At 43.1% G+C, this 24,851-nt stretch overlaps 1 protein-coding gene across 1 annotated transcript in view; it reads left to right on the top strand.

Annotated features, from left to right (window-relative positions):
- The window catches only part of CRYBG3 (crystallin beta-gamma domain containing 3), a 95,450-nt gene that overhangs the window by 61,956 nt on the left and 8,643 nt on the right, over window positions 1–24,851 (top strand). Inside the window, exons 12-18 of the mRNA XM_055703268.1 lie at window positions 391–517; window positions 5,141–5,283; window positions 7,317–7,443; window positions 8,415–8,447; window positions 12,380–12,489; window positions 13,019–13,145; window positions 22,755–22,894. Of these exons, the coding sequence (XP_055559243.1) occupies window positions 391–517; window positions 5,141–5,283; window positions 7,317–7,443; window positions 8,415–8,447; window positions 12,380–12,489; window positions 13,019–13,145; window positions 22,755–22,894 (807 nt within the window). The remainder of the gene's footprint in view (window positions 1–390; window positions 518–5,140; window positions 5,284–7,316; window positions 7,444–8,414; window positions 8,448–12,379; window positions 12,490–13,018; window positions 13,146–22,754; window positions 22,895–24,851) is intronic.

Raw genomic sequence — 24,851 nt, 5'->3', positions numbered from 1 at the left:
ACTTATTAATACACTGAAGACATCTACTGCTTGGTGGTTTTTTCATTAACATTTGGTGGGTTATGGTGTTTTGGCTGGTGTACTGGCCTCTCTAGTGCTGGATGTTGGTGTTGGGAACGTGGCTGACCCAGAGGAGGTGTGCGGGGAAGTGTTACGCAAAGAAACTGTTGTTGGAGAAGGAATCGCATGGAGTATTGATCCACGAAGAACACTTTGTGGATGACTGTTGTGATTTCAAACAAGCGTTGCCTTGTTTGTTAGCAGAGTCTGTGGTACTCATTGTAGGGTTCTTAGGATGTTCTCTTCCCCTTTTATTTGTTAGGGAAAATCAGGCGTGCAGTCATTTTGCTTTTAGTTACTTCTCTTTCTTTTGTTGTGTGGTTGCTGTAGATGGGTTGCCTATGATAAAGAACGCTACAAAGGCCATCAGTACTTGCTGGAGGAGGGAGATTATGAAGACAGACACTCGTGGGGGGGAACTGACAGTGTCCTCCTGTCTTTCCGGTTCCTTCAGGCTGTAAGTACTTTTATGAATTTCACACCAATTATGCACAGCTCTAGGCATAAAGAGGAGGGTTATTCTTTCTATATGGTACAGCTGTCTTGGGTTTAGTCGTTCCATCTTTTGCCCGAGTTCATTCTGATTCTTTTCCTACTTGCTGAAATTTAGACTGCACTGTATATACATGGTAAAGCAAAAGCAGGCTCTAAAGAGCCTTTGTAAAGTTCATACAAAGAATGTATCTTGCAGAATTCCTTGTCTACCTGCCAGATTTTTCAAATATCTCACTTCTGCACTTCAAGCTATTTGAATCTCTAGAACAGAATTTTCTTAAAAGTTTAACCATGAGGAAGTGTACAGTGTAGTTCTTTATTAAAATAAAAATAGCTTTTCAGCACAGCAGCTGTTGCAAGCCTTAAAACAGCATTACCCTCTGTCTCTGTGATTTTTGTGCCAGAAAATTTTGGCAGCAAAAATAATCATGGTGAAAAAATCCCTGCTACTAAAGTGTTTAGTGGGGGCACAGATGAAATAATAATAAAAACTGTATCAAGAGTCCAGTATTGGAAGCCAAGTTAGACTTTTCAGTGCTGGGGAAACATGGGATTAGAACTTCATCAATTCCTTTGCTTTGGGATTTTTTTGTTTGTTGGGGGTTTGAGGATTTTTTTGTTATAATAGGAACTCTGTGAGCTTTAAATACAGCTGCAGAGAGTGACTCCTTTTGAGAATTAGATTGTTCACTCTGAGATTGCTCAATCATATATACTCGGTTTACTCCTCTCCTCATGTGAGGAGGTGTGATATTCCTGAGCCAGGAATTTTGCGAAGTTTGAGGGTAGGCATTTAGAGCAAACTGACTGTCTCAACAGTCATTACTTAAAGGGAAAAACATAAAGTTAATGTGAACCCAGAAAGGCCATGCTTAAATTCACGGTTTGCAGTTTTGGTTTTTATAAAAGGTACCTAGAAGAATCTATATTTATAATCAGAATCTATCATATAACTGAAAGATAGAAGAATAAACTGAATTAAAGGAAAATGTCCTTCTCTAATTTATTTCCAGGTTTCTGAGAAAAACAGGCTGTTTTTTGAACGTGTGGAATTCGGCTGAATTATTGACTATATCTTAGTTTTTCTTTCTTTTCAGGCTGTATGTAGGATACTTGAGTAACTTAAATTGATCTTTTTAGATCTTCTTCTTGTCAAAGGACACAATTACAAGCTTAAAATTGTGCACGTGCCTAGCAGGGTTGACCTTCCACATATATGCATGTATTTAATTTGACTCGTGCCAGGAACAGTCATTAACATTTTAAAAACACGTATCATTTGCACTCATATACCGACATCGATCATGCAAATTGGCATATAAATACCGATGTATGTAATAAAAGCGTAAGTAATGCTTTTTCTCAAATTGTAGCATAACTAAAGGCAATTAGCTTAGTTGCCGATAAAATGACTCATGGCACTGGCATTTTGTTGTTCGGCTTGACCAGCAGATTGACTGCCTCGCTGATGTGCAGTACGTAGGTCAGCGTTCAGGCTTGCCATATGCTCCCTTCATGACTTTGTATGCGATACTCAAGGTCAGGTATTTAATAACATTTTAGTACCAAACTCTTGTTTTCAAAAGGGCCTGGGCAAAAATCCAAAACTAGTTCTGTGTGCTGCAGGCCCCTTGTGAGCACAGTAGGTCTTCTCGGTCATCTCAGAAATTCTGTCAGAAGTAGCGTGGTAACGGTTGCGATGGTGTCTGACTCAGCAGGGCTGTTCCTGGATATCAGATCTTTATTGCTCTTCCCTAGAAATTCTGTTTTAATCGGGTGAATTCAAGAGTCTCTGCAGAAGATGAAGGATTTTGTGACATGTAGCCGCGTTGCATTATTCATGATCAGCTTAGGGAGTGGGGCTGGGCATTGACGCTGCTCTTCATATGCACTCGCTGATGTGGTCTCATGTAGGGGCCAATCCAGCTAGAGTATTTTTGTTTGTTTCTTTTTTTGTTTCTTTTTTTTTCTTTTTTTTTTTGGCTTGGGCATGACACCAGACGACCTTGACTGTGTTGGCTTTAAGGCCAGGCCAGACCTGGAAACAACTTAGCCTGGCTCACGCAGCTGAAGCTAATGAGCCTTGTGTACCTGAGTCAGCTCCAGGCAGAGCTGGATCAAGTGTCTTTATGCCATGCTCCCAGAGCAGGGAGTGTGGTACAGGAGCACGTAAATGGCTTTGCAGAGAGCCAGGCTGGGTACAGCGTGCTTCATTAGCCTGTGTCAGTCCCAGCTCTGTCGACGCGGCTTAGTACTATGCAAAGCTATTCAGATGTTCCTGCGCCACGACGCTCAGTGTGACAGGTTCCACCAGAGCTTATTAGCGCTAGGAAAATCCAGCACGTGTTTCTGTACACATACGAGTGACTGCAGTTCGGCTGAGGCATGAATTTAATTTTCTGACAAATTGGAAGGTTAGATGGCACGCAGAAGAGGGATTGTTTCAAGTCACCCTTCCCCACCCACTGGTGAAGGTGCATACGCATGTAGGCATGCTGCAAGAGTTTTCAGTCTTAAATAAATTCTGCTGCAAACACTCACAAGCTCTAATGTGGGGATTCAGGGAGTGTTTTGAAAGCAGAGATAGAAAGAGCTTGAAGAATTGTTTTTCTCCAACGTACTGCCAGCTCTGTTAGCAGCATCTATATTGGACGCACCGGAGTCAAATACAGGGCTTGTTCCTGAGGGCAGAGAGCAGTTTGTACTGTGCTGGCTTGGGGGACGCTTGCATTTCCTTCTTTTCTGCAGCGTCAAATGAGGGAATCTGTGGACCTGGGGCTTCCTGTGGCTGTTGTGGTTGGGGAAAGAGCAAAGTGTCCGAGTCCTTTTCAGTGGAACAGAATGTGCTGCCTTTGGAGCTTTCCCACTAATGTTTTCAAGTCTAAAATGATTTGCCTTGGTCTAAAAGTCCATTTTTATGTATTTCTTCTATTGCTTATTGTAAGAGAAGCTGTAGTGAAAATTTAGGGAGGACAGAATGATGGCTGAATTTGAAACGTGTTTTAAATGGGTAACAATCATGGGTATATTTCAGTATTTTAAATTTAGTCAACGAAATCATGTGCAGATTTGATCTGCATGGATTTTTGGGAAGTCTTACAAGTCCTTGCTTTAAGACTGTTAAGAGTAGCTGGTTTTCATTCATAAAACTGCACTAGTGGCTTTTGGGGTTAATTGTTGTTTGGTTTGTTGTTTTTTTCTAAAAAAGTAGTCTGAGGCTGCAGTTGTTTATGATGATTTTGCCAGACCTGGCACTTTGATTTCTAGTGTATACCTGATGTAGTTGTGACTTTTTAAATAAACGAAAGGAGGAGATGGTCAACATAGTAGGAAAACCAATTTTACTACAGAATTTGTTCTGCCACTTTTTAGTGTCCTGTAAACAATGCAGAGAGGTTGAGCCACATCAAGTGTTTGTTCTAAAATTGGTTTTCACTCTTCGTGGTGACTGAATCCTATACAAAGGTACGGTGTCCTCTAAGGAGTCTAAGTTTGATAAGGGTCACTGGGCCAAATGAATCTGACTGCATACCTGGCCTGGCCTTAATTTCTGAGTGGTTTTTGATTGTTGCAAGCCTGTTTTCTCAGTGTAGCCTTCAGTTTACTGCTCTGTGGTTGGTAGCTTCTAAATGCTACAGCAGCAGTATTTAGTGCAACAATTCCTGTGATGGTGTCCTCATACGTTTGTGATTCTGTATCAGCTCCTGTATTTGCTTGATAACCTTTTCTCTTGTTTACAAGACTGACTTATTTTCAACTTACTGTAACATTGCTAAATATTTCAAAAGCACTGAAATAGAATTGAGTTCATGTTTTCTGTTAAAAGTTAAAGGAATAAAGTGAATGGATGGTTGTTTTCCATTTTCCCAAGCGGTGACTGAACTGTGTGCTCGAAATTGCTAAGTGGTTAAGAAGTTAGAGATTTGAAACCCAAATTCAAATAATCTGAAGCTGTGCAAGTAATCTGGTCAAAGAACTATGCTAGCTGAAGGCGTAAAGCAATGGCACATGGCTATGTAAGTGAGAACATGGCAATGTGATGTGGGATTTATTTTACAGCTGTAGTGATTAGGCAGTGGATACAGTTAGATGCAATGGATATATCCAGAAACCACAAACCCCTTGTGCTGGAAAGGTGATCTTTTCCTCTCCATCCTTATTGCCTTGTCACTAGGAAAGGATGAGGAAGGAGAACTGGAAGTAAAAAACTATAGTCATGGTAATGCTTGGAGTAGTCATTTGTGAAGCTGTTGGAAGTTCAGTGCTAAATCCCCAACCTTTGTCTTCCCCCTGCAGGCTTCTTTGCACTCGTAAGTCACCCTCATAGAGGAAAGGATGGTGCTCAGGGGCAGCAGGGTCTTCCTCTCTTCAGCGGAAACCGCTGAAGGCCATATCAGATTGCCAGACTTCCAGCTAGGCACTTCAGTGCCAAAATATCCCGTAAAGATCCACACAAGGGACCTAATTCCCTTGACTGCTTTATAAAACACTCTTTCATGCTACAACTCTTTTCCAAAATGTTTCATGTTGCAAGGTGTCATTGAGCTGTGACAGCTTGTTGTCTAACTCCTGTGCTGCCTCTTAGGATTTCATAGAGTCGTCAGTGGCACTTTTTCAGTCTGATGATGAAGATGGGAAAACATTAGACGTTGTCAATGAAGAAATCCCTGATTTGGAGGAGACTGGATTTGGCCCAGAGACGAGATCGATTCTTGTGAGAAGTGGAGTGTAAGTCTACTGAAATACATGAATGGAAGTATTAAGTATTTTTCTGTGCAGTTGGGTTTGGGTACATCCTTTGACAGAATAGATTTCACAGGGTACAGGGGTTAAAAAAAAAAAAAAAGGTGTTTCTTTCAGTTTCCTTGGTAAATGGAAGAAGAAAAAAAAAATCTTCTCTAAATCTCATGCCTACACCTTGATTTGGATCTGCATATTCTTATTACTAGAAAAAGCTTGTGATGTCCCTCCAGAGGTCACACAGACTGTAGTTTCATGATACAAGAACTTTGACAGTGATACAGAAGAGGGATTTTAAGTTTGTCAAGAACTAGGATACCTTTGGGATAGGTGGAGGCTGTACAGAAAGGATGAGCTGTGCCTTATTTATAGTAAAGTCAGGCTGCTGGCACTGAAAATTAAGATGCTTTTTAGAGAACTATTTAAAAGAAGGGGATTAAAGCAGCAGTTGTGGGAGAGTACTGGTTCAAGCTGATACAGCCTACAGGGTGGACTTGGCTAACTTTCAGCGCGCATATGTGAAGTCCAGGAGGAAAACAAACAGCACAATTGCAATAAATAAGAGGGGCACATTAGACCATCTGCAGTATCTGTTGACAGATGCTTGGCATGAAATAACACCTCAGATATAGCAGATACTGCAGACATTCACAGGAAGGATCAGCAGAGGCACTACCAACTCTACGGGAACGTTAGAGTAAGCTATTATAGGCAAAGGAGTGGTCCTGTACATAAAGAATGATATTCAAGTGCTGAAACATAAAATACGTTATGGGAAAAGATCACTATGGAATCGTGGGTGGAAGTTCCAGACTTTAATAGTAATTTTAAAAGTGCAGTATTAACATTGTCATACCTACCCTAATGGTGGTGGTGACAGGGATCAGCAACTGCTAAGTGAGACTAAAAAAGCCTCAAACTTAGGACAGGTAGCAACAGTGGGGGATTTGAACTACTCACATAGAGACTGGATAGTAGTGTCTCATGAGGATGAGGTACAAGGATGACAGGCTGCAACACAATTTGGAGTAGAGATGGATGAGGAGGGATAGAAATGAGATCTGTGGCATCCTGAAGGTGGTAGACAAGCTTAATGCAGCAGCATTCACAGAATCCCATATGACAACAGTTTAGGGGATGCTTTACAGAACTAACTGGAGATTGCTTTAAAACAGAGGTGGGGAGCAAAAAGCCTTTTTTACACCAGAGGCTGTGAATTTCTGGAACTTCCTGATGAAGGAGCCTGTGGTAACAGATAGCAACAGGAAATTTAACAAAGCATTAGACAAATTAATGACAGGTTCATAAACAGGTGCTGAAAGGACTAGGAAAGGAGACGCACTCTAATATCCCTAACATAACAGCCCCGGGTAATGGGTGACTTAAGAGAGGAACACACCACCAAAAGTGGCAAAGTCAGTGGCGTCTAACTAGCCTCCTTCTCCTTCTGCCGCTGCCAGAGAGCTTGCGCGGGGCTGGAGGGACTCTCGATCTCACATAGTCTGGGGGTTTCTTTGTTCTTGCAACAGAGAAAGTAGGGTGGGAGAAGCTCGAACTGCCAGCTATTGCAAGCTTTTGCTTTATCTCATCAAGGCTTCCTCACTTACTTCGCTCTCTTCTTGCACCATTTTTCTTAAATCCAGCTGGAAAAGTTGGAAGAAAGCCCTGTCTGGGGATGCTGAACAGGTAAAGATTCAGCTGAGAGAGATTCAAAAACTTGTCAGTTAAGTGTCTTTCCTCTGGGCTTCTAAGCAAGGCATCATCTCATGCTCAATGTATATTTGATAGAAAGGCAGAGACCCAAAGCTGTGTGTTTGTCAAAGTGGTGTTTGCACAGTAAAAGCAGAAAATCAAGTGTGTAACAGCTCTGTGCCTCTCATTGAGTCTTATGTTGCACTGTCTGTCAGATGGGCTTAACCAAGACAGCTGGACAAAATTGTTCTATTTAACTTGTTAGTATTTTCATCAAACTATACAGAAAGATGTGATGTTTTCAGTTTAATGTTTGCATTGTTCTCCAGGTGGGTCGCCTATCGGCAGAAATACTTCTGTGGAGATCAGTATATATTGGAGAAAGGAAAATATAAATGTTTCTTTGACTGGGGAGGATCTAGTAAAATCATCATGTCGATTCGACCTGTTAAGTTGGTGAGTTACCAGAACTTGTTAAGGGGAAAACTTAAAAGAAGTTAAACCTTTGGAGTTCAAAGCGTACAGTAATGTTATAATGTGGGCTGTGCTGTTTAATCCAATCGTCTGTTTACTTGGAAACAATTTAAAGACCCTCGTGAATGACATAAAGAGTCTGTTCAGGGTGGAGACTGAAATGACCGCTCTGGATCTTTCTGTCCTTGAGAAGATTGTCAGGGATACTTTGTAAAAACAACTGCCCTGTGGCAGGCTGCGTTCATGGAAAGAATAATTTGCCTTAAAACATAGTAATTTGTGGAGCCTAATTGATAATGGAAATAAATTCTCAACTGTTTCTATCTGCCCCATGTTGTGTAATAGAGGTCTGCTTATATTTTTTTTTTCTTATTTTTATGCTAGAATATTTGTAATACATATAGTGAATAAAGACAGGAAATATTTTTAATCCATTATTAAATCTAAGGTAGTGCAACTTGCCCAAATAGATTAGTGCCAGAACTGTCAAAATCCTAATGCGAAATAAAGGCAAACCTCAGCAATAAGTATATTAATAAATGATACTACTGCACTGAAAATAGGAAAGCAACATTTAACCTTATTTTGAAGAGCACATGTTGAAAGAGGTGTCACAGTCTTCTGTGGGTTTTAATTCTGTCTTTTTTTCAAGAAACAGAAAAAATAAATGCAGACACATTTACATGGACTCTAATCCACATTAGGTGAAGTAATTGATACTGCTGCAAGTTCTTTGTGTGAAAGGCACAGAGCAAGTCAGGCAGGTAGTCGTGAGTTTACGGGCAGCTGATGGAAGAGGTTGGGGAAGAGAATTGTGCCAGGAATCTGGGAAATGGGGGCTTTTTTCTGCTATTGAGTTCATAATTAACAAATTTCAGGAACTTGACCTGTCTTGTAGGAAATAAATTGTAGTTAATATTTTGTATTTATTGATATGTATTTTTTTATTGCAGGAACCACTTGGGACGAATGAGCCTCCACATTTGGTATGTTGGCATTATGTAACAGTCTCTAGTACTAAACTACATTTAATAATTAAATACAGGTAATCTTGAATGCTTTACTTTGTTACTTCCGATAGTATCTCAGTATTATCATCTCCACACAGAAAACCATTGATGGGAGGAAACTGGTAGATGTATAAAGGTTAAGTTTGCTAATGCTCTGCTCTTTGCTTTTGCAGACCATACCCTTTAGTATTCTGTCCTCAAAAACACAAGCAGTTCAGTAGGTTTTTGAGTGACTTTGGCTCTCCCTAGCTACTTATTTTCCTTCTCTTTCCTTCCTGATTCTAGAAACTCATTATCACATGCATTCATCCTTCTTTGTGGTGTACTTTCTTTCCATTATTTCGCATTTTATCTGGTTTGTCACTATCTTGCTCGTACATGAGATGGGAAAGTATAAACTGCAGAAAATTGAACTGCATTCTTCAAACCTGCAGACGCATTGACCCGGGAAGTTAGGTTTTTTAGTCTTGTAGGCTGGTAGCTCTGCTTTTCGTACTTTCCAAGGAACGTACAGCTGCTCCTTAAGGAATAGGCACCACTTGCTCCGTGCTTCCCTTTTCCTCACGGTAACGTATGACCGGAACTGAACACATCCTGATTATATTAAATCTATGAAAAATCTCTTCTACCATACATTCTGACAATTTCCCTGAAAGTTGTGTCTAAGTTGGTGACGACTTATAAAGAGAAAGCAGTCCCTATAATTCACTTCTAGTCTCAAAAACTAGTTAGTTTGGGGGTTTATTTTTGGTCCTTATCTTACAAAATTACGTTCCATTAATGTACCTTTGTGATATCGTTCTAAAACAAAAACCTGCTCTAAGTGTCTGGCTCATCACCAAGCATGGTCTATGTCTCCCACAACATTCTTTCCCAACAGGGTTCTCCTCCCTTCCTATGTTAGTTGTTTGATTTATTTTTTCCTGTCCTGGAGTATGCTACTAGCATGGGTGATGATCTGAGTGGTTACATTGCTTTCTCTATGATATGCTTTTAATTAAGGAAATTTGGAAAATTTTATTTCAAGAAACGTGTCGGTTTTTTGGACAAAAGAGACTTCAGAGCTCATTGGTTCTGCTTCAGAAAGCTGAAGTATTTTGTCGTCTGGACAGAATGCTCTTTCTTGCTTGGATGGGTATAACAGCCAGAAGCACATGGGAAATACATACATTGTGTTCCTTAGGTTGACCACACCCTTCTTTTTCTCCACTTATTCTAGTTCTACAATTTTATGGTTAACCCAGCACTACAGGAAATGTTTCCTGTCTGAAGACATAATTGGTGTATTATTTTAGTCTTAAACACTGTTTTCCTGCCAGACCTATTCATGTGGCAGTTTGCAGCCAAATCCACAGACTTGCAAGTATGTTCACAGTAATGCCTTGGCAAATGATACCAGATAAAATAACAGACTCGGACGAAATGGTGACGTCCAAACAGTTGAAGATAATTTTCTCTCTATCTTCAACTCTTCTATTTTTTCAGGATCACCCAGAAACTATTCTTGGAGTGCTTTATTCCACCTTGAGTATCAATTAAAACCTTTGAAGTTTCAATAAATTGTGCTTTACAGTTGTTTTATTTCCAGTAATACGTGGAAAAAAAACCTTCTGTGGGTGGGTATGCACAGTCACTTGTAAATACTGACGTGCTAGACTGTGTTTTGCCTTTTGTGCTCTCTAATAGCAGTCCTAACTCTGTTTGTAAAAAAAAAAAAAAATACTGTCCTGGTTTATCACAATCCTGGTTTTCATAAGATTCTGCCACAAAGCTAGGGAAGGAAGAACATAATTCATATTGCTACAGTTCTTTTAGGGGAAATATTTTGAGTAAGTTTTTATGAGAAAAAAATCAATCGCTTAGGGTAAGTAAAGGACAGTCTTTTGGATAAATACGCAGAATTTCCCATTTAGAGTAAAATAGAAGTTTCCATGTATGCAACAGTCTCTCAGTTTGGAACTTCAAAGCATGGTGTCTATGAGCTGGGAAATCCTTAAGCATCGTAAGCATCCCAATGTTTGACCTTTGTATAAGCTATATACCAGTTATTTTTAGTGATTATACATTCTCCCACCTTTAATAAACATATGTCTGAGCTAAGGGGACTGTTTTCACTGTCTACAAGAGTGTATCCTTTCACTTTTGTTTTTAGTTGCTTGTCAGAAACTGAAAAGCAAGTAAATTTTCTTAAATCTCTCAGTAACTCCCCTGACCTTTTCCTCATGCCAGGCTCCCTAATAAACGAAGTACATAGAATACAAGAATGTCTGAAGTCACCAACTCTAAGAAGCCATTAATTTTATTTATTAAAAATACAATTTGGTTTTGCCCAGCAAGAACAAAGCCTCTTTCAGTAGCAGTTGACTTGTACAGATGTTTTAGGAAGCAGAGATAATTGCTTTGATAACTTGTATTTTAACGTGCTATCTGTTGACTTTTTAGGAAGTGAAACCTTGTATAATAATGTCAAACTGACAAAGTAGATAAAGCTGCAGTTTGAGATTAATTGCAGATATGCAGTGCTTTCACGGGGAAATCAGAGCTTCAGCCGAGCTTTTGTCAAATTAAGACCACCATTCATTATTAGATATATTCTGTATAAAAATGAGTTAAGAGACCTTTTTTAAAAGCCTTGCATAGCATCTGGCTTATGAAAGGCCGTGTATGTGTACGTATATATGTATATGTTCTTTTATAAAGAGCTTTGAGATAAGTGGGTAGAAAATACTATGTAATTACAGCTTAAATAGACGCTCTGTGACATAGCAGTACAATTATATTTACAGAAAAATCAGTTACACTTTATTCATGATATTGTATCTGATTGTGTTCTTCTCCCATTTGCAGTTCCAGCATGTAAAGCCAGGTTAAGCCTTGTTCTCTCTAACAGGAAACATACTCATTTATTTTAAAAACACGGACAGAGCTTTTCCATAAAATCATTTGCTGATACTTGTGTCTGGCCGCCTTGCTCTGTACTGGCAAAAGCATTTGATTTCTTTTCTTTGGCAGGAAGCTAGGCCAGTTTGGGGCATGAAGGGGGAAGTAGCTCTTGCAACAGCCATCGTGTTTTTCCTCCATTACAGAATACGAGCTGTTCTCTTGATACAATTATATTTTTTTCATTCTTTTCCAGCCTCTTTTTCAGGCTTTGAAGTGAAATTCACCTCAGTTACACAGCGGCAGTACAGAATTCTAGGCGACTTTGCTGTAGGTCATAGGCTATAGCATACTGCTTTTTTTCCTTTTTCTTTTACTGCAGCACTTTCAACCTTACTGCTTTTTCAGGGTGAATTGATCACATCTTACTGGTGGGGTATGGTTCAATTCCTTTATCATGACATATAAAACCAGCTTAGCTGAACTTCAGAAGTTCATGGTGCATCTACCTGCCTGTACCCGGTTCCCCCCAAAATGTTCTTAAATGAGAAACTACCTACGATCACAGTGATAACAGAAGATTTCAAGGCACTTTATCAATAGTAGCCCTGTATCTTTGGACCAGCACTTCCCTGTCCTGTTTTGAACACCGGATTGCTGAGCTGTAGCAAGAGTTAGCCGCAGTTCAGGGGCGCTTTGGCTGGAAGATAACATCCCTCAGTGCTAGCCTTCTCTTTTTCTCTGGGCCCTCTGCTGCTGCAGTTGAACTTAGGCTTGATACCACTGCCTTAGCATCACTGGGAAGCATCCTGTACTGGGCCCAGAGACGGTAAAACACTTGAATCTTTCTAAAACTAAAGCAGTTGTAGAAACATAAAAGCTTCTTTAAATGAGAATTCATCCTTTTTATTGTACCTTTGTGAATCGAATGGATAGTTCTCTAAGAGCACAGCTATCTCTGTTTACGTTGATGATAATGCGTTCATTTTCCTTCTAGTCATTGGTTTTGTTTTGTTTTGTTCTTGTAGCTCAAAGCTTTCAGTAATACACATTTCCAAGGAGCATGTATAGATTTCACAGCAGAAGTTTCTGATTTTACATCATTCATACCATGTTCTTTTAAGGTTCTGCGGGGATGGTAAGTCTGTTTTTACATGCCACCATTTTAAGTAATGTGAAATATTTTTTTTTTTAAACACTACTAAATTTCAGACAGGTGAAAGCACATAACACATACCCATTGTATTCCACCATGTTTTAGACCCTTTGTCTTGCAGTGCATCCCAGTAACTGTTGTCCTGTCATTGGTTTCAGTTAGTATGCATTTTGCTTTCCCTCTGGGAAGTTTGCAGTTACTGTGATATATTTATTTTTTCAACTCCAGTTAGAATGTATTATAGATTCTGAGAACTTGGTACAGTAGAAGTGTCTGCATTCCACTCGCGTCGTTTGACTCTGGAACTGAGATTTCTGTGCCCCATGATTTGGTTTTGCTGATTTGGTTGCTTAGCCACATAACCTTTCACGTCACCTTACTTTTAAGCTTAACAAGAACAAACAAATTTTTTTACTCCTTGTTTCCTTAGCAAATACTAAGTCTTGAAAAAAACCTTACCTTTAATAAGCAGCTAGAGCAGGTGATCTTTTCTGTCACATTATTTTTGCAGTTGGCTCCTGTATTACCAGGGGGAAATCACTGACAATCACTGTGTGCTGGAAGAAGGCCTCTACGTTGACCTCAGTTCCTGTGGCTGCCCGACTGCTGCAATCAAATCCCTCAAGCCTATTCAATACGTAAGGATTTTATTGGGGAAAAAAAACCCACCACAAAAAAACCTTTCAGAACTCTTTTTTTCTAGTCAGATGTCTGACGCAAGTGCTTGCACTAAACAAACTCCCACTCAGGGAAAAGAGTGAAGTTTGTTTTCTTGGCTTACGGAATTTTTTGGGTTAGGAACAAGCCAGGCTGCGTGCATGTGGTCAGTTGTAGGCGCGTGCTTTTGAGTGTTCTGGGCTCAAAGGTGCTCTCTTTCATACAGGTTGTGTTGGTTGGCATTTTTCTGACTGGTCTTGTGGTGGGGTGACCCTGGCTGGACACGAGGTGCCCACCAGAGCTGCTCTGTCACTGCTCTCCTCAGCTGGGCAGGGGAGAGAAAATACGACGACAGGCTCCTGGGTCGGGGTGAGGGCAGGGTAGGGGTCAGTCACCAGTTACCAGCATGGCCAACACAGACTCAACGTGGGGAAATTAGTTTAATTTAGTACCAATCAAATCAGAGTAGGATAATGAGAAATAAAACATACATCTTAAACCCCCTTCCCCCCGCCCGTCCCTTCTCCCCGGCTCAGCTCCACTCCCGGTGTCTCTACCTCCGGCCCCCCCAGCAGCGCCGGGCCGGGCCGGGGCTGGGGTCAGTCCCTCACAGCTGTCCCTGCCGCCCCTGCCCCCCATGGGGAGGCTCCTCGCCCCCTGCCCCTGCCCCAGCCCGGGGCCCTGCCAGGGCGCAGCCCCCCAGGCCCAGCCGGCCCCAGGGGGGTCCCCGCGGGGTCCCCAGCCCGGGCTCCTCTCCCCGCGGGGCCACGGGCCCTGCCAGGAGCTGCCCCAGCGCCGCTGCCCGCGGGTCACAGCCCCCTGCGGGCACCCCCTGCCCCAGGGGGGGTTGGGGGGCGCAGTCCATGGGCTGCTGGGGAGTCTGTGCTCTGGCACCTGCAGCTCTTCCTTCCCCTTCTGCACCAACCCGGGTGCCTGCAGGGCTGTTTCTCTTACGTGTTCTCCCTCCGCTCTCCAGCTGGTTGCAGTTGCTGTTGGTTTTTCCCCTTCTTAAATGCACTGTCCCCGAGGTGCTGCCACCATCGCTGCTGGGCTCGGCCTTGGCCAGTGTTGGGCCCGTCTGGGAGCCGATGGCGTTGGCTCCATCACACACAGGGAAGCTCCTGGCAGCTTCTCACAGAAGTCACCCCTGTAGCTCCTGGCAAAACCTTGCCACAATCTCAGTATAGGTCTTTATGATACAGCTCAGCGAGCTCAGTACTCAGTGAGACATTTTGTCACGCCATCTAAGCTTAAGGGGCTACATTTCTAAGGCCTACAGCCAAGGTTCAATCTTAAAGCAAACTACACACGGAAGACATGAAAATTGAAATTACGAGGTAGCATATACTTGCCATAATGCTGTGTACTGTACTATTTTACAGAAATATAAAAAAGGGTTTGGCCTCCTAATGGCGTCTGAAGTCATGGGTCAATAAAGTGGTATAATATACCGTGCATGCGGCCTATGAGCCGTGTGTGACGCATCAGATGGTCCAGTCCAAAGCTCATGTGGCTGTCCTCTCTCTTGGTGACAGTTCTGAGATACAGGACAAGTACTTCCTACACATGCATATAGTCTTCATGTGACTTTCAGGTCACGTTGGTTGTACTACCCAAGAAAACTTGCAGTTAAGTGACCTGTTGTAGCAGTAGGGTGAGATATGAGGTCCTCTGTGGCCAGCAGGTTGGGCAGGAATGCCTTGTACTATGCAGTACAAGACAGATACGGCCTTTTGTGCATCCTGTTGTAATCCTGCACCCAAGGCTTATGCCTCTGGATTCTTGCTGTGGTGTCTGTGCCTTTGTCCCATATCTTGGTATGCTTCTATCGAAAAGCATCGAAGATAAGCTGGCCATAACACTGTTGGTAAAAGAGAATCAAGTGGCTGCTCTGCATACTCCTCTCTAGCACTGACCAACTTCTCCAAAACTCTTCCTGCTTCCCTCATCACAGAGCACAAACTCAGTCTGTGACTTGTAGCTCTTCACTGTAACTCTTACGAAACTAGACTTTAAAGATTACTCAATTCAGTGTTCTTCAAATCTTGCGAACAGATTTTTTTTAAAAAAGAAACAAACAACAACAAACGGCTCCAAACACCAAAAGCCATGGGCATGGTGGGAAGGATGTACAACTTGGTCTTTTTACTGGGTTATGTAGATATGGTGACTTCTGTGGAGCTGTAGCTTCCCGCCTGCCGAGAGCCTGGTCTGCAGATTAAAGATCTCCTTTTCACGTTAGGCTCTTGGACTCGACTCTGCTAAATCTAGAGTGAAGTTCTGACATGAAATGGTAGGTCTCGTCCAAATCCCCCAGCCTGTAATCTCACAGGGAAGTAACTCTACAGTTTGGCATAGTAGGAAGCTACTGGCAGCCCTTGATTACCGAGGGCCAAGCCCTGGGAGATGTGTGTTTGGCAGGCTGCGTGTGGGAAGGTTACACACATCTTCCTGTATTTTGTAAATAACATTTGTATTAAGCAAGCACCTCTTAGTTCAGTTCCTCTCTTGCAAATAGGAGCCCTTGTGCTTCATAAAATCGAGGCGCTAAACAGTGTAAATTGCTATTGAACCACACCTGGTTTACAAATAGAAATGCCCTCATCGGCCCCTAACACATTGTGTGTGCTAATCGCCCAGGACGGTGCTCGCAGGCATTGTGTGGCCCAGACGTGATGTTAAGCACGCAGCGGTGCTTTTCGTCAGTGGTCAGGAGCAGCCCTCGTTAGCTCTGTGCATTGTCCGCCGTGCGCTGTTCTTGGAACAGAGCCCTTTTTATTACAAGATATTTCTGTTAGCTCATTCAAGAAAGCAGCAAGCGTATTCCCAAGTGGAATTGTTGTATGGCTTTATTGAATTCAATTGTGACATTGGGAACCCCTTCCGTTATCCAGCTTTACATACCAGCCCAATTTCAGACCTAAGCTGTGGATCTCGATAGCTTACACGTAAGAGGGAGAAGGTTTAACCCCAACACCAAGCCCTGAACGTGTGTTGTCTCCTGCTCTGCTCTGTGAGGTGTATTTGCCGTAAGTGTAACTGTTGGAAGGACTGTCATGCTGGGGGGGGACCGTGTATGACCTCACTGCGTGAGGATTCTGCATCCCAGATGTTGACTGGAAGTAGTGACCCATGTGTGACACTGGCAGAGGGGGGAAAAAATACGGGTTTAGCAGTACAAAGGACTCCTAAGGCTAGCTCATTGCCAGCCTTTGGCAACAATCCAGCTGTGTTGACCGGTGTAGCTGTGGTCCAGCTGTATATTTTAAAAGTAGATGGTTTCCGCCAGGTCTTTGGCATAGGAGAACAAATCTGCTGGAGGAGATGGGGACACAGGATCTGGGTATTCCCTTTCTAATTCGGAAGACTGTAATGGTAATTAACTCTCTGTTACCTTGATTTTTGTACAGCTGGGTGAGGTCCCATCTCTGGGCCTTTATATGCGGGATGTATGTAAGAATATAGATCCTTGTCTGTGGGGCTAACTCCAAAGGAGCTGTGAAACACCGCGGTCAGCACAGGCTGCTGACACCTGCGGGGCGTCCACACCGGCTTCTGCATCTGACCCCGCATCGATGCCCTTTCTGTTCCTGTCGGTTCTAGCAACTAAAAGGAACATCTAGCAACGTTTTTGCTGTTGATTGCACTGGTACCTTCAGTGTTAACTGTTTGAGTTTTCATTTTAAAATTGTAATGGTTTTCAGGGGATCTTTGGATGTTGTCAGTTGCTACGAGACTTCTGAGCTCTCTGTTTTGGAAGGAGAATTTGAGGATTGAAGTTACGTATCTGTCGTACTCCTTCATGGCATGGGGGTGCGTTTGTGACCTGACGGAACAACACTGTAAGTGTTGTAAGGTGGGATTTTTGGAATTTTTTTGAGTGAGGTAACAGTAATGCCTTAATCTGTGTGAAACAGCTAGGAACTTTGGCAATGCTTTGACTGATTTTTTTATTTTTATTTTTTTTGAAAATAGATCAACCAATTGAAGATAAGGAAAGGATTTGAGGGAACAGTTAGTTCTCTGGAAAACACAGCGTTGATGCAAACAAATACAGTAAGCAGTCTAAATGAGAAAAATGAGGAGTTGTTGTGTTTGTTTTGAAAGCAAACTTTAGAATTTTTAGTTTGAAAGTTGCCAGAGATATAATTTGCTTTTTTAAGAGCTGAATTACATTACAAAATGAAAAATACCTTTCTACATCACTGAGTTGGCCCAGTTAAAATGGAAAAAAAACCCCAGACTTTCAGAACAGTGTAAAATGAATTTGGGTAAGAAAACAGGCTCAGGCTAGCGATGCACTGGCATCGTAGAGGAATTAAGCACATCTCTGTAGCCGGTTTCCCTTACTGTTTGTTCAGGAAGCAGCAAAGTAAAAGTTAGGCAGGTTCGTAAGGAAAGTGGGGAAGGTGTTCCCTTATTCCCAGGAACCTCTTTCCCATCTTGGCTTATTCTCTGAGGTGTATAATACTCAAACTAAATCTTTAGGAAGCTCTACCTGTATTTTTTCCTTGCTGTTCCATTTCATTCAGATTCAGACTGGACTGTTTTGTCCTTCGGGAAGCACTTTGGAAAAGCTATAGGTTAATTAAAGGATACAGAGAAGGAACAAGCATATCTGTACCTTGATAATGAGAAAATAACGTCTTGTTTTCGGTGTTCTAGGAGGAAAAATAGTGTTGCAATACCCATGTATTAATCTAGATTGCATACTGAATAGCGTTGTGTTAGGTGGCCTTTCCCTTCTGAGAAGGGGAGTGAATGCTTCTGAAAGACAAATGAGTCTTTTTCATGTAGGATTTTGTAAGTGGGGAAAACACTAAAAAGGATATCTCACAGGAATGTATTTATTTAAGTGAACAGGCAGTTATACGCTTTGGAAGCCCACTTAACATTAGAAAGGGTACACATGTATTTAGTAGTGGTAGGAAAACTGGAACTAATGTAACTTGCCTGTCATCATCTCCTTTCATCTAAAAATCCCAAAGCACCCTTTTAGAAAAGATTATTGATGAAATTTGCTGGTTATTATTGTTAATAGCCATTCTGCGGGTGGGTGAAAGCATAGTGCAGGCTAAGGGTTGCTGCATTTGCTGCAGAGTTAGAGGTTTCCGTGCCTGCATCAGTCAGGACCTGCCTTTTGCGTTGCCATGAATTCAGGAAAAGGAAAGCACGGGCAGCTCGCCTGGCAGGAAGAGAGCGACTGAAGTCGACTGGGCCATTTATAGGGCCATGGTTGCTTCTTAGAGCATTTGTCCAGTGTTGCTTGAAGAGGTTAATCTTTTGGGATAGAGACCCTTAGAAGAAGTTCTTACGATGTTCTTCAGCTCTAGTGCTGCCTTTTCTCAGGCATGTTTTGTCAAACTCCCTGCAATATCTGGTGTGACTCACATGGGCAAGAGTATCCAGGATGGTTGCAGCGAGCAGTAAGTTTTCCATCTAAAATGCTAACTTCAGCCCAAAAGTTAAACCAGTCTCTTGGTTTCTCAAAACAAAAATGAGATCTGTGTTACAGGTTGTGCAACGTGCTTGGGTTTTGGTTGTTTTTTTTTTCTTTTGAGGCATTCCTTACTCTCGCTCTGATCAATCATAATAGTTCCTGTATTTCTGTGTTGGTTATCTTTTGTAAGTTAAATACAGGTGTTAACTAATCTCCCCAGCATTCCTATGAGGCAAATAATGAAATCAGATACAAAAAGTAATTAGTGTTTCCCACGGCCAGAGAATGAGTCATTTTGTGTAGCTGGGACTGGACCATGGGTGTTCCTCTCATCCAGCACAGCGTTCCTCGCCCTCAGCCAGGCATCCTTCCCACACTCAAGGGAGCAGCCAGGCGAGCGCAGCTTCAGTAAAGACAGTTGTAAATGATGAGTTAGCCAAGACTGAAGAGTAAAGATTTTTCCAAGGATGATGTAATACGGCTGTGGAGGCTCTTCCAGTTACGGCTCTGGTGAATGCTGGTTTTATAGCAGCAGTCAGCAGGGATGCGAAGTGGGGAAACGTCCCAGCCCTTGCCGTGACTGGGTTACAGTGGTGCTCTAGTCCGGCCCCGTGGCTTGCTTTCTTTGCCTTTATTGGGCTTTCCCATCAAAGTCTGCAAAGTCCAAGTCTGCAAAAATAAGGTGCAAGGAAAAACATGTTGGGGGATGAGCCCTTCTCAAAAGGGTTTTATTAGTAATAATTTTCGCAGAGTTCATAATGAAACAACATCTGTATGTTATCGATAGCTAAAGCTATACTTGTTTTTATTATAAGCATGTGTGCAAATTCACCCGTGCACTGCGTTTTCAGTTCTACCGCCTTTTGGTTAACTTCTCGCTGTCTGTATATTGTTGCTTTACAGTTGGTCAAGCCACCTAAGCCTTGCACTGCAAACAAAAGGCATTTGAAGGAAGCTGATCTTGCACTGATCTTTGTTTAATATCAAATACTTCAGGCTTGCATTGCCTGTTTTTTTCCTGAACTGGTAAAATAGAAAATTCTGCTCTGAATTGTGAAAAATTTGTGGTGTGCAGCTTCTCTCTGTTAAAAAAATGTGGAAGTTGTTGAGGGGTAAGTCTGAGCTGAGTTGAACTGTGCAAGAGATTTTTAGAGTGTTAAATTCCACGGCTTACCTTTCAGCCTCTGAAATCACACAGTGAGGAGGGGAAAAAACTGTCATTTTCGTTGCATCACGTGCTGTATTGGCATTGGACTGGCAGACCTGTTAAGTAAAGAGTATCACTGTATTTAACAGCTCACAAGGCTGCGTGTATCTTGAAATGCTACATAAACAGAGCCTTCCTTAATCACCAGCCTCTTGAATATATTCAATCTCTTCAAGTTTCTCCCTGGACACTGGCATTAGAAAAAAAAAAAAAAGAGGATGGGCAAAACCTCTTGAAACTTCATGGGCACTGGTTTAAGCAAGGCAATTAGTTCCTTAACACACAGGTCAGGTTAAGTAGGGCTTTAGTGCAATGTCATTCGTGCAGCTGGCAAGCTTTCCTCAAAGGCTGCCGTTCCAGGAGTGACTTGCCAGTCGTGGGTAGATGTGGATGGCTTCAGCTCGCCTTTAGAAATTGGGGACCTAAAGCAATGCCATGATGTGAGGTTGTCCCCTCTTGTACTGTTGCCCAGTTGTCCTTCCTCTGGTTCTTGGAGAGCCCCATTCCTCCCTGGGCTGTCAGGATCGGGCCTTGGCGAAGAAAGCTGATCCTGTCTTGTGTATCGCTGATCTCACACTTACGTATCAGTGCTGACTCTTGAATAGGTGAGCGTGCACCTCGGCGTTCTGCAAGGAAGGGGGGGAGCAAGTTGCCTCTGTACTAAGTGTAACAGCATGGCCTCAAAACCTTGTTTTCTGCTGTTGGTAGTTTCCATGGAGCTCTGAAAACAAAATCAGAGAAGAAAGCCAGGCCAAGTCACTGCTGCCAGCTGTTGGTGTAAGGCGGTATATATAAAGTGAGCAATCGGCTCCTTGCACTATATATGGTTATGGAACTATGAGAGCTTCAGAGCTTGAGACGGCAGCGTGTTTTCTTTGTGCTTCACGTCTGTGCAGTGGGGTCCTTCTGAGGTCTCCCTGGAAAGATGGTATCGGTCCTTGTGATGGGGGGGGTGTGTGTGTGTGTGTCAGAGCTGCAACGTCTGCTGTGTGCTGGGGCTCTGAGCAACCGGACAGGGCTTTCTCAGGCCCATTAAGTTCAAACAGTCTCCACCACATGAGAGCTATGGTCATTTTAATTGACTCCACCAATTTGCTGCTCTGATTCTTGGTATATAAGTGGATGTGCTGGACCTAGGACAGCATCCCTGCCTCGAACATATTGAATATTGCAACAGCAGGACAAATGTTAGGCTTTGGTAACAGTGTCTAGCAACGAGGATGCCAAACGGTGTTTCCTGTGGTTACTGATGCACTGGTGAAAATTGCCCCTGTTGGACCTGTTCTGGGCATGGCTCCTGGTCTGCACTCCCAGTGCCCACGGAGCAGGCTCTTGCAAACCAGTGTGTGATGATACTGCCTTGCTGAGCCAGGCGATCTGAGAAGCAGCTGCCTGCGCTAGGTCTGCTGCTCTAGATTTCAAAGTAACCCTTTGGACACACACTAAATTTGACCCACGTCATCCAGCTGAAGGCAGGTGGGAAGAGCAGACATTCCAAAATGAAAACGTTATGGGTTTTAATCTCTCTCTGTTTCATAACATCAATTTTTTGGGAGCCTGATAGGCTTAAAAAAAATATCTCTGGGCAGACCACTGCAGGCTCTTCTTTAAAATGTCTCTGCAAACTCCCTGTCCATGCAGTGTTGCATGACTTCCATTGTCCGTGCACAGGTTAGCAGAGGCAAGCGATGTCTCTGAGGCAGGACTTGAACAAGCTACATACCAAGGGCACGCGTCAGTGCCAGTAAATTCCTAAGTCCTGATTCACCACTGAGCTCTTCAGACAGACTTCGCACAACGCATGTGTCTCTTCAAATGTGAAAGTTAAGTTCTCTTAATTACTCAGCGCCTGTGTCAACTTTAATTCAAGATTTTGTTTTATTTGTTCCACCTGAGGCCATATCTTCGCTGCAAAAGAAATCCTATCTTTTGCCCAGGCCAGCTATCTCATGGTACCATCTCCTAAGAACAAGGTGACTTCCCTGGAGGGGCTGCTAATTGAAGCGGTTATTCGGACCTGTTCCATCTTCCTTCACCAGCTGCATCAAGATATATATTACAAGTGCTTATGAGTCTGGTTATGATAATTCCCTTACGGTTTTAGGTTAGAAATAGTAGAAAATTTGTACCGGTGTTCCTTGTTCCAAAGCACAGGCTTTGTATATTTAAATCTGTTCCCTCTGCTTTTCTGCTGATCTTAGAGCTGTACCACATCTTCCTGCAAACTGATCTTTTTGGTTTCTTTCCTGATCTTTTTGTTTTCTTTCATAGGCTATCTCTCAACTGTAGAAAAGAACGCATTAAGTGAAAAACGTTTCAATTCTGCATGACGTTGAAGGGGTTACTAATTATGCTATTTCCTCAAGATTATCAGTAGAAACCTAGGAGTGTCTCTTAAAAACATCGGGAACTTTTTAGTCTGACGTATTTAACCTTTTCCAATTCGTTAGATCCCTAAGGTTTTTCCAGTGAGCCACTGCTAACTGAAGTCTGTGGACAATAGACTTGTGATTTGCCTCACTACTTCAGATGCAGTCTGCAGATCACCATGAAAACTACTGCTGTAACCTGTTCCATCAACAAATACACTGGATTTATGAAAAAGAATCAAGGCCCTGATGATACAAATTGGATCAAAAAGATTTTTCAGATGCTAACACAGGTGCCTCTGCATCTCAGAGCAACTCACTGTGGCCTGTGTTAGTGGGACACTACGCTCTAATGACAAACCCACTGATAAATCCAGTATGTTGCAGCCCTGTGTGCTCTACTGTGGATGTATTTTTCTTTTTCCTTGCTGCTATGTTTGCTGAGGGAGCACGATTTAACCCAAAAGCATGTGGAAATTAAACCGAAGTGGGCAAATGTGTGCATCATGCCTAACAAGTGAAGCTAGACTATTCTGAGTAAAACTGCTTTATTTTCTCCCCCCACACCCCGCAGGTTTTTGCTGAGCCCTCCATCAGTCTGTTCGCTCTGGAATGCTGCAAGGGCAGAGAGCTGCACTTCACCGAACCCATCAATTCTGTTTTGAATGAGGACCTTCATTTTTACACTCAGTCTGTATGGGTGAGAAGTGGATTGTAAGTATGGAAAAAATATTCTTGTCAGTTTTGCGTTACAGGAGCTACTACTGAGTATGCATTTTTCTTGCAGTTACTGCCTTTCTCCATAGGATGTGATTTACATTCTATTTTGAGACAATACAAAATCCTAATACTGAATACTAGACCCGCTTCTTGTATCAGGACACAAAATGAACAAAAACTCTGGGCAGAGCATGGATTTCCCCCTGTAAGAATCATTCTTTTATCCCTATACAGTAACAAACAATAGAGCCTGTTGTTCAAGCCAGAAGCCAAAAGCAGGTAAGTTTTGATTGCTGACTTAAAAAGACAGGCAGAGTAAACTCACGCTGCCTTTGTTAGCCAGCTGTGGCATAGCAGCTATAAACCGCGGTGATTTAACTTCAGCCGCCGCCGTGGTTCAGTGAAGCTTGGCTGCAAAGAGGCAGCAACGTAGGAGAGAAGCTTGGGCTGGATCTGACAGCTGGAACAGTAGTTTGCTCCTGTTATTAGTTGAAACCCCCCTCTGTGAGTCAGAATACACACCCAGGGTCAGCTGTGAGAACCATTTTACCTCTGCAGAAGTGACCTTCTAACCTCTCCTGCATCTGCCCCTTGCACCTTTTGAAGCAACCCCCAGGTATTCTGTCTCGGCCAGGTTTTCAGCATCCACGTCCCCAGCAGCGACAAATAACTTGTGGAGTCTCATCCTGCAACTGAGACTGCCTGGAAACTGCTGTTGTGATGTGACACGCATCTCCAGTGTTTATTTTTAACCTTCCTTTTCCCCACCTTTTTCAAATAGACAAGGCTGCAGTTTTCTTGAGAGATCTTACGGGATGACACAAAACCACACAAAATCTGAAGTAATTGGGCAGGGAATTAGTGTGGACTGTTCAAGGCTTAGGTATAGATCTATGCTGTGATTCTTACGATGAGTTTTTCAAACGCATCTAGTCTGCTGCCACCTAGAAGTCAAAATGCTTCTGTGGATACCCGTGATAACACTGCTGAGCGCTCCCCTGGTTCTTTGAGGTTGGTACAAAGGCTAAGCCTAGCCTAGCTAATGCTCCAGAGCACCCACCGGGGACTGTTGTCCTTCAGGAGTGTCACACACAGCATTTTCTGGAATGGTTGGTTGAGGATTGAACCTCCCTTTCTTTAAGAGCAGTCAGTGGGAGCTGACTTTAGCTGTGGGCCCACAGTGGATATAAGGTTCCCCCCAGGGCTTTGCCAGTTCGCTACAAATTGTAGTCCCTAAAATCTGGGTCACTTCCATCCTGAGCCCTTGCTGAAAATACAGAGCGTGTTCATCTGCTGCTGAGGTCTTGAGGCTCCCCAGGTGAGAGCGGCAAGCAGCCGCCACTTGAGGCCGGGAACAGCGTGCGTACGTTCCCCGTGATCTGTGCTAGTCTGGGGGAGGAAAGGCCTTTGGAGGAACAGCTGACTTATTTCTGGTGGGAGCATGTCAATCTTCATGCCTCTGTGGAGCTGTTACGGTCCAAAACGTGTCGTGTTGGGGGACATCTCCTCATGAGCTTTCTCTGCCTTTCGTCAGGGGTGTGGAACTGGGAATTAAATCACGGTGCTGACCGCAAAGGCAGGGTGATGGCTTTGGGACCACAGGGTGGGAAGGCACGGGAGGGTGAGCGCGGCAGCCCAGCCCCTTCTCGCCTTCCTGTTCCTTTCCGACTATCCGAGCCAGGTTAGCTGCTTCCCTCCGCTTCCCTGTCTCCGGGAAGGGTCAGGGCAGAACAGCTGGGCTTGCTCTGATCCCCGTGGCGCTCCCTAGGGAACAGACGTCCCCAGCCCGTCCCCAGCCCGCTGCAGATAGATGGCCTCCAGGCTGAGGGTGGCAGGTGATGGTAGGAAGTCAGTGGGATGTCTGGCGGGTTTGTATGCCTTAGCTGTCATCGAGGGTTCAGGAAGGCGGATTTCGAGGTTGTTTTGGCTCCTTGCCCCAAAGGCTACTGTT

The sequence above is a fragment of the Falco cherrug genome, chromosome 2, assembly GCF_023634085.1.
Source record: "Falco cherrug isolate bFalChe1 chromosome 2, bFalChe1.pri, whole genome shotgun sequence".
Taxonomy (NCBI): Eukaryota; Metazoa; Chordata; class Aves; order Falconiformes; family Falconidae; genus Falco; species Falco cherrug.
This window is presented reverse-complemented; position numbering and strand designations above follow the sequence as displayed.